Consider the following 9,958-nt stretch of genomic DNA (forward strand, 5'->3'; position numbering starts at 1 on the left):
AAAAGAGAAGGGAGGCTTCCATAGGGTAGATGGATATAAACCCTAAAGTTCTGGGGACTCTGAGCTATTGATCTTGCTTATTGACTCAGTGATTCATGCACAGGGCATATTTCCCCCATATTTCTGGTTTGCGCAGTGGTAGCAAAGTCCTTCTAAGAAGGTTAGCAAAAAGGTGCTGTAGGGATGTCATCTGCTGTCCCCTTTGAGACTGGGAGGGTAAACAGAAGGTCAGCTACCTGCTGGCCATGCATGCGCTGATGTCCTCAGCCAGGCATCCTCCAATGCAGGCAGGCCAGCTGGGGGCTTAAAAAAAAAAAAAAAAAAACAAAAACCCAAAAAAACCAAACCCCAAACCCCCTCAAACTTAATTGCCAGCCTTGTGGCTGGCTGCTCTGGGAATCCCACGGTGGTGGGGTGCTTGCAGCAGGGTACACGTGGCTGTGCCAGAGCCTGGCTGACGTGGATCTGTGGAGCCAGCTGGAGTGTGAATGTGGGATGTGACCTGTGATCTCGATCTGTGCCATCACTGGCACCCATGCAAGCAATTTCGGGTCGGGCAGAGGATCTGGGGGCAGGCAGCTAATGCGTGCTGTGTCCTGCGGTGCTGACCCGTCGCTTGGCGGGGTGGCTGAGGACAGGCTGGGAGCCTTTCTGGGGAATGGCTGCTGAAAGCAGTGCTGTGCCACCGACAGTGATGGCTGCCAGACTGTCCCAGCATCCTCCCCCGACTCCGGAGCCTGCCCTAAATCTTGCTGCCAGGCTTGTGCTGTGTGGGCGTTGCAGAAGCAGGATTGAGCAAGGAGAGCTGCTGGGGCTGTGACAGGAGAGAGTAGGGTGTCATGGGGCTGGAGCAGCTTAAAGACAGAAAACAGCAGAGGATGGGGATGCAGCTGTGTTTGAATGCGGTTACAGGGGACAGGACAAACTTTTCCCCTAATGTTTTGAGGCTGTTTGTCCTGGTAACCTTAGGTGCTGAAGGAAACAAATCTTCAAGAGATGCCTGATTTAGGTGTTCAGGTATTTTTTTTTTTTTCTCCGTCCAGAGCATGCTGTTGAGAACCCACATGCCTGCTCGCTGCCTCTCCCTGACCACCTTGTTCAGAATAACAAATCTTTTGCTCTTGTAACCAGCGGGCAATAAATTCCTTATGCTGCAGTTTAATCCCTTAGGGATGCTGGCACAGACAGGGCTGGCATGGGGAGAGCCAGCCCTGGAGCTGCCAGGTTCCCAGTCCACTGGATGCTGATGCCAGGGTGCTTACCAGGCTTTGGGATCTTCCATTTGGACCAGCAAGTCCACAGAGCTCCCTGGAACCCTCTGGGTTGCTTCTTACTGCACTCTGCACCCAGAGAAGGAGGCTACCAAGCAACCCTGAGCTCCCTGTGAGCGAAAGGGGATTAGGAACAACTTTGGCTGGAAATAAAGGTGTAAAAAGCACACGTACAGAGCCCAGCATGGTGCTTGGAGCACCTGTGCAAGCTGTATCCATCTTGGTTTCTCCGTTGAAGGACCCACTTGATTGTACTGCAAGCTCGCTGCCCATGCGGGGGTCCCAGGCACAGCAAGGAGGGCTCATCTCCCAAATTATGCTTTAGTCTGCTCTGCTCTTGTGCTTTAGTTGTCTGACTTGGCTCTGTGTCACTACCCTCCAGGTGGGGAAACCCCAGAGCTCTTTATTTCCAATGCTGCTTCCAGACCGGAGCAACAGAGGGAAGGAAGCAAGAACCAGATACCTCTGCTTGTGCACAGAACAAATCCTGCACTTAGTTTCAAAGCCTGGTGCAGCCTTGAATGTTGATCACTCATCCCTTTCCCCGTCAGTGAGGTCTTGGTTGTTGCAGGGTGTGGTTGGGTGAGAGGAAGCTGCTGCTAAAGTTACTGGGGCCATGGGAATGTGGATGTGGCTTCCTGGTCCCCTTGTCCCCACTGCCATGGGGGTCTGGGTGGCCAAGCAGCACCCTGATGTCTCTCAAAGCCCATCCCCACCCGTTTGTTTTACACAGTGGCATCTGATGCTGAACTGCCAGAGCAGGAGAAGGCTTTTATCCAGTTCCACGTCACCATGCCAGAGGGGCCATCACTCCGTGTCCTGCTGCAGGACCCCGAGGAGAGGAGGAAGCTGGGTAAGCACATCAGTGGGGGCAAAGCCCCCAGTTCTTGGAATGAAACCTCAATGTGCAGGCAGAGCGCCCCATTGTAACCCTAGCCTTGTAGGCATGGTCTCCATGAAGATGTACGATGAGCTGCTGGGGGAGGTTCTCCACCATGCAAAGACACCTTTTTGGGGGGCTTTCTTTGAAAAGAGCCTCTCTTAGGAAGGCAGGAAAACATCACAGTTCCCTATTAGTGTGTTGAGGACCAACTCACAGCTTGCACCAACCTGTCCAGCCAAGTTTGACAGTAAAACCTCAGGCGATGAGGCTTCCTGAGCCAGGTAGCATCACCCAATGCAGCATGGAGAAATCCGTAGGGACGCAGAGATCCTGAAAGCTCTTTGGCTTGGGCTTGTCCCTGACTTGGCTTGATAACAAGAAGACACAGCAGATGCCAGGGGGTGGCATTTTTAGCTGTATCAAAATGCTTGGGAAATGAGAACTTCCTCCCATGTGGATTTTCAGCTTCAGGGGAAAAACAAAGCGTTGCTTATTCAGCTGAAATCATGTTTTGGCAGCCTCTCCCCAAGTGAGAGCAGACTCAGCGCCCTGATTTTGGGGTGTTGTCTCCCATTTGCCTCCCCCACGAGCTGCCTCCTGGTGCTCTTTCCCCTCATTGCACACATGTGAAAGGAGACAGGTCCCACCAGGAATGAGTTTGTAGTATCACTGGCCCCAGCAAAGTCCTGGCTGCTCGGTCAGGTTTCACTGCTGGTGACAGGAGGTGGAGGATGTGCATGAGGAGACTCCTTAAATAAGCCCCGGAACCAGTAACACCACCCTGACACACTCAGCTGCAGTCATCTGGTTTCACAATTTGCATCAGCCCAGAGCTCTGCCTGCTCTTCTCGGGGAGTGGGATCCATTCAGCGTCTGCTGGTGATAAATGAACATGCAAATGCCAGCTGAAGCTGTGGTTTTGGCTTACAGGAAGGGAAGAAGCTTGCAGCAATAAAATTATCCCCCTGGAAGGGTGTTTTTTCCCCCTTCCCTTGTCTCCTTATTTGTCTTACAACATCTTTTTATCAGACATAATATATTCCACCACCTTCAACAGAGGAGACATAAGCTTGCACAATTTCCATGCCCAATCTGTGTTCCCCGTAATCTCTTGGAAATAGCAGGAGTCGTTGACAGTTGTTAAAATCTAGTTGTTTTTTTTTTTTTCCTGCTGACAGTGGGTGCTTTGATAAAATATAGTTGATGCATTTGATACGGTTTTTGTGGAGGAGTCTCTTCCTCTCTGTTTTCCATCCAGCCTCAAAATCTTTCCTGGATTGCAACTTCTCACAGGGGAAAGTGGAGGGCCTTCAGGCCGCTGGCTGTGGTCCTCCCAAGTCTGGAGCGAATCCCGATCATCTCCCTGGGTTAGGTTGCCACCGTGTGTCCTAAAATTGGAAATGCTACAGGCACACGTGTTTCTGAGACGTGTACATATATAGAGCGAGCTTTTTCGGTAGTTTAGCATTGGATACGGGTATCTTGGTTGCAGTCTCTCGCAAAGGAGATGTTCGCATTGATATCCGTGGGTCATCGTGATTTCGTCTCTTCTGGCCATTTTTCATCTGCTCCGTTTTCACGAGGGTGGAAACACGTTGAAGGCAAGTTGAGAGGAGCAAAGCAAGAAAGGATGCTGAAGATGGAAAGCAGGACCTGCGGGGCAAGGAGAAGGCTTTGCGTAGCCCAGAAAAGAGGGAGACGTGTTGCATCTTTCTGAAGCTAAAAGGCTGTCACTAGGAGGACAGGGCTCAATTGTCCTCTCTGTGCGTCCCCCCGGGGGGTGCAAAGCAATGGAGAGAAGTTAATTTGTGGAGGAGATTGAGGTTAAGCATTAGGAGGGACTTCGGGGGCAGCGCAACATGGTGGCAGCTCCCTCGCTGGCGCTTTTTGGGAACATCTGCCAGCTCTGCCACTGGCGCCGGGGGAGTGAAGTAGGTCACCCTTCAAGGTCCCTTCCCAGCCCTACTTCGAGGGCTCGAGCTGACAACTGGGACCTACTCCATTTAGCGAGTGTTGAACGCCTGGCAGGCTGCAAATGTGACTGGGCTGTCCCTGAGTCACATCGGGTGATACAGCCGCGGGGCTGCTGTCATCCGTGGGCAGCCGAGCGAGAGGAGAGGGAACGGCGGCAGGGCTGCTCCGCTCCACTTGGGCTGCGATCTTTCTGCTCCCTTGCAGGCAAGGCTCATCTGAAGAAAGCCATCATGAAGCACGAGGAAGCCATGAGGATTCACGGCTTGTGCAAGATCCTGCGGAAGATGGATATTCTCCAGGAGGTCCTCTCCTTTGCCCACAAACGCTCACTGAGCAAATACTCAGAAATTGACCACGAAGAGGACTTCTTTGAAACTGGAGATGCTCCGGACATTCACCGTAAGTGGTTTTTTGGGGGTGCAGCTGGGAAGGGGATTTGTGGCAGGTTGCATGGGGTAGGCAGACTCCACGGGGAGTTCATGGCATGTCGCTGTGGACCAGAGCTACCTGCACAGAGTGGTGGAGTGTCACAGGTGGGAGTAAGGGCTCTGGTTTGCATGTCTGGCAGCTACCTGAGCAGGTCCTGGCTCTTGTGGGTCATACCACCCCTCATCAGGGAGCACGATATAGATGCAGCAGCTGCTGCAACTACCTGACCCCTGTGCATGTGCTTTTGTCTCCCTACCACTAGCCAAAACGCACCAGAAACCAGAGATAAAATCCCCCAACTTCTCCCAGGTGAAGGTGACTGACATCTTCCACAGGCTGGTACGTACAGCTACGGGATGGAGGTTGCCCCAAGGGAGCAGACATCTCCTCCTCCCCTGCATGCTCTGCTTGCCTGATTTCCTTCCTCCCCACAGCCTCCTCTCCCTCTCCTGGTGCAGCCGCTGCACTTGCAGGCGGCTTTCCAAGGAGGATGAGTTGTCTCCTTGCAGGCAGGGACCTGTGCAGGAGGGGGGCTGGGAGGGTGCAGTTCTGTCAGTGCAAGACCTAAATGGGTTGCAAATCTCCTCCAGTGCATGAGGGAGTGGGCACAGGTGTTTTGGGTGGGCAAGGACCGAAGGGACCTTTTAGAGGAAGCTTTTTGGGGGCAGGGTGATGCCAGCTGGGAGGCACCAGGAAAATCCCAAAGAATCTTTATCCCTACCGTCTTTAGGCTGACAGGGTCCCAGGGAGAAGGGCTGAGCTTTGGGGCTGCTGTGAGACCTGGCTGTGCTGTCCCTGTCCCCCAGGCACCCCAAGGGCTGCATAGCACTCCAGGGAGAAATAGGGTATCTCTGCGGCAGCAGGGAAAAACCTGAACCCCCATCGCCCCTCCTTGGGTGATGGGGTTTTTCCCCCTGAAGTGGGGAATTAAGGAGCCAGCTCTTGCCCACCAGAGCTTTCTGTTTTGTTTGCTCCAGGATTATAGTGTCTAAACTGATGCCGGCTCACTGACTGTGCCGAGACCACCTCCTCCTGCATTATAGGAGTGGGGCAGTGCCGGCAGGATGTCCAGACCTAAGCTCTGGGCAGAGAGTTGGACCAGAGACCTCCCGAGGTCCTTCCCAACCTGCACAAGACTGCTGGTGCATCTCATAAAAGTCAACATCTGACATGGGCTTTTAAGTACTGCTAGCTTTATGGTGCATAAATTGCATTTTTGGGTGTGCAGGCAGGGTAAATCACAGAGCAGGCTCAAAATCACATCCCTAAGGAAATGCAAGACGGGCTTTCTTGCTGTGCCTCCTCCCTATCAGCAGGCGTTTTGCAAGGTTGCACATCCCCAGGGAGTTGTTCTTGCACAGAAAGGTGCTTTCTGTGTTTCTGCCTTACCCCAGGGGCCCCTTTCGGTCTTCTCGGCCAAAAACAAGTGGTACCCAGTGCGGCGAGTCCACCTGATGAGAGGAGAGAATGGTTTTGGGTTCACACTGCGAGGAGACTCCCCCGTCCTCATTGCTGGTGTCATCCCGGGGGGCTGCGCAGCCGTGAGTACCCCAGGCTCTTGCTGTCCCCATGGGGATGCTGGAAGTGAGGTGTCAGGGGTTGCCTTGAGAGGGGTACCCAGGTGGTTTTAGGTCTTAATGCTCAGTTGGTAATTGCATTGGTATCCTCAGGTGGAGACTTATCCCTGCCAGACCTCAGCCCAGGGCTTTGCAGATGGGTGTCACAAAAGAATTGAGGTGCTTTTTTTTTTGTTTGTTTGTTTTAGGAGATGGCTAAGAAAAAAAAATGGAGGTTAACTTAGTTTTTAAACGCTAGCAGCCTCTTTTTGGCAAGCACCCAGCTCCCTTCTCCCCCATTTTTGGGGCGTGAGTGGATGGAACAAGATGGAAAGTCTGAAACACAAGTTATCTCAGTGAAAACTCACTGTGTGAGCTTTCTGATGTATCAGAGGCAACTCTTTTCCAGCAGAAGCTTGCTGGAGCATCCTGGTGGGATGCCTGCAAGCGATCCCTCTCCTTCAGCACTATTCAGCATCAACCCTACCATCCAGAGCCCAGCATCTCTGTAACAACATGCTCCTTAGCAGCAGAATCAAATCCCTTTTTGGGAGACTAAAATCTTCTCCAAGACTGTTTATGGTTCATATCTAGACCAGTTGTGTCCCCTGGGCTTCACTGCACTCAGCTGGGGTGGGATTGGACTCCAGACAGCCACAGAAATGCAGGTGTCCCTGTGTGGACAAGGTTTTAAACCTGCGTGTGCTGGCTGAGTTTCTCCTATCTCTGATGCTGTGCCCACAGCCCTGAGCTGGCACGTGCTTTCCTTTAAGCATGTCAAGAGTCTTGTTGATGCATCGATATGGGCGAAGGATATACAAAGAACCTTGCTGATCTTGCTCTGTTTTCTCTAGGATCAAGGCTAGCAGGCAATATTTTAATTTATTTTTTCTGGAGACCTGTAGCATTTAACCTTTATTAAAGAGTCAGAGCTAGATGCACTTCTTGCAAGGCTGCAACAAGTCATGGGGCTGGGATTTCATAACATGCTGGATGTCCAGCATGGCTATCTCCAGCAGCTGCAGAAGAGATGCTTAGTCTTTAAAGCATCCTACTTTTGTGTGCACACTGCAAAGCAGATGTAAAATCTTTAGGATGATGAAGGCATCAACTGTCTTGTGCTGTAGGTGGAGGGTGAACCCCACCCCTCCCTGTGGCCCATATCTCTGAAGGAATGGTACCTAAGGAGTGGGGGGGACACTGAGCAGACCCTGTGCAGTGGTATCCATGAGCTCACACATGTGCATCTTATCTCTTCCCCTGCAGGAAGCGGGGCTGAAGGAGGGAGACTACATCATCTTGGTGAATGGCAAGGACTGCAGGTGGTCCAAGCACGCTGAGGTGGTGCAGTTGCTGAAGAGCACCGGGGAGGAGGGAGTGGAGATTGGTGTGATAACCCTGCAGGGTTCGGAGGGATCAAAAGCCGTAAGTCACATCCCAAGCCTTAGGTGGGAAACTGCAGAAGAGGTTCCCAAGTGTCTTGCTCCCAGGCTGGAGGTGCAGGGCTGAAGCCGGGCATCACACTTGCAGCCCAGGTGCTGCCCTGGCTTCACACCCCTCTCCGCTCCCCTTCCCATACAGGCAGACAAGAAGGCAGCAGCAATGTCCTCGGGCAGCGGGATGTTGAAGAGCAACAAGGAGAACAGCCGAAAGAGCCTGATGAACAGCAAGAGTGCTAGCACACTGCTGGTCTGGAGCAAGAAGAGCAAGCGGAGCAAGAAGAGCACCTATGGTGTCCCCTTCACTGCAGTGGGAGACAATGAAGCCATGTACTGAATTGGCCTCTGGGCTAGGTTGTGTCCCGCGAGCTCTGGGGCTCGCTGCCCGTGAACCTTCACAAGCACCAGTGGCCTGTCCAGGCTGCACTGGTGTCAGTGCTGCAGGGACCCCCCTGCCCCGGGGACACGCCGCTGGTCGGATCCTCTCCGAAGAGGCAAGTGATGCACAGCACCGGACTCCTCCATCTCCCAGCTCCTGCGTTAAACGATCCTCAGCTAAACAATATGGGGAAACACTGATTTATTCTTAAGGGTTTGTTGTTTGTCTTTCTGCTCTTAAGGGGTTTGGAGGGAGCTGTGCTTCGATGTAAAGCAGGGACTGGTTTGTGTCTTCTGCTCAGGTCGAGGAGCAGCCAAACCAAACCCCAGCCATTAAAGCAAAAGCTGTAACCCTCTTTAGCATCTCCTAGGCTTTCTCTGCAAGGTAGAAGGCGGCACCACTGCTACTGCTCACCAAGAGCTGCTGGCAGAGCCAAATCATTCAGCAGCTCTACCTTCAATGCCCCTTTTTTTTGGGAGAGAGGATAGCATCGGCATCGACGACCTATGGTGATCCCATCATGGGGTCTAGCACAGCCCAGCCCAGACAGCACCGGGCTGTGCATCTCTGCCGTGGTACCAATTAGGGGTGTCCCAGTGAAAGGGGTTGAAGTTAGAATGGGTTTGACCATTTTTTAGTGCTTTTTCTTTTTTTTTAATGAACGCCCAGGTTGTCCCAGCAAATACAGCCCAGCTGCACAGCCTGCTTCTTTGGAAGAAAAGGGAAAGACTCTAATGTGCATTTGTTGTCTCGCTGTTTTTAATCAGTAGAGGTGGATTGCCCTAAATATGTGAGTAGATTAATAGCTAAGAGCCTTGTTTCTTTCTTGGTATGAGATTAAAATTCCAGGAAGATAGCTCCTCCAGATTATTAAACTACTAAATTTGTGCTAGTATTGGATCTTGCACACGTTGCTAATACCCTAACACTATGCTGTCAGCATTCATACCCGAGCTGGGCTGATGGATACATGCATCTTGGTAATTGTACTGGAAATGCTGGGAGACTCCAAATACACATTTAGATATATTGGCAAAATTTTCTCAATCCCATTTCTTCCTTGTGCATTATTTTTCTGAAGGCTAAAGAGCTGTCTGGTCTTCAGTGCTTGGATGATCTTGGTAGGTATAAAATACCCTTCAGAGATGCAATTGTATTTTTGTACTTTTTAAGTCGTGACAAATTTGTAGCAGTAGTTTAAAGAAGCAAACATGTACTGGCAGCGGGATATCATCACGAAAGCATCCCCCCAGGGTTGTACTGTGAGTACTTCTAGGTGGTTCAATGCCCACATGCCAAGCTTTTGGCCCTAGTTTTATTTAAGGAGAGCTAAAGGAGAGCTTCTAGCTCTGCAGTATTGACTGAGAGGCCTCTCCATAGACCGAGACATCACCAAACCGGATTACAGATCTGGCTGCCACCCCGAGGCCATCTGGTGCAGTCAGATTTTCTACGTAATCTTGCCAGCTGCTTGGCGCGGGAGTGCTAAGGAAAGGGGGTAGGTTCACAGAAAAGGCCACCTTGCCATTAAAGCATCCCAGCAGCATCTTCCCCCGGTCCTAAACGTGTTGCCAACATGGACGTCTCCGAGCTGGAGATGTATTTATTTAGAAGCCTGCACAAGCGGCGAGCCTGCGTGTCGCATTTCCACCCGCGTCACCCAACTCCTCTGTTGGCACTGGCGGAGGGAGGGGTTGTGTTCTGTGCGAGTTGGATAATTTCCCTAACACCGGTGGTTTGGTTTGTTGTTTTGTTGTTGTTTTTTTAATTTGTACATGGACTCACCTTTTATGGATTAAAAAGCACTGATGTGAAAACACTCTAGCGTAGCATCTCTGTTTCAGATTACAGATGGACTGGGTGCACCAGCTGTGGTGGGAAACAAGCCCTGGTTGAGCTCCAGAATGGGTCAGTTTTGGGTCATTTTTACATAAACCCGGAGCTGTTGAGGTTGGGGAGATCATTTGGCTTTAGTTCGGCCTGACCCAAGGCAAACCAAGCTCCTAAGCATCCAGACTGAACCCTTG

The 9,958-nt window shown here is 51.6% G+C and overlaps 1 protein-coding gene across 4 annotated transcripts in view; it reads left to right on the forward strand.

Moving 5' to 3' along the window:
• The window catches only part of RHPN1 (rhophilin Rho GTPase binding protein 1), a 31,019-nt gene extending 21,269 nt beyond the window's left edge, over positions 1–9,750 (forward strand). For 3 of the 4 annotated variants that reach the window (XM_037381227.1, XM_037381229.1, XM_037381228.1), the window contains exons 10-15: positions 2,005–2,124; positions 4,333–4,527; positions 4,820–4,896; positions 5,952–6,098; positions 7,380–7,538; positions 7,695–9,750. In XM_037381227.1, the coding sequence (XP_037237124.1) occupies positions 2,005–2,124; positions 4,333–4,527; positions 4,820–4,896; positions 5,952–6,098; positions 7,380–7,538; positions 7,695–7,889 (893 nt within the window). In that variant the 3' untranslated portion in view covers positions 7,890–9,750. The remainder of the gene's footprint in view (positions 1–2,004; positions 2,125–4,332; positions 4,528–4,819; positions 4,897–5,951; positions 6,099–7,379; positions 7,539–7,694) is intronic. The other variant, XM_037381230.1, reaches the window with a different exon arrangement.
• Positions 9,751–9,958: the final 208 nt, after the last annotated feature.

This window comes from Falco rusticolus, chromosome 3 (assembly GCF_015220075.1).
Source record: "Falco rusticolus isolate bFalRus1 chromosome 3, bFalRus1.pri, whole genome shotgun sequence".
Classification (NCBI taxonomy): domain Eukaryota; kingdom Metazoa; phylum Chordata; class Aves; order Falconiformes; family Falconidae; genus Falco; species Falco rusticolus.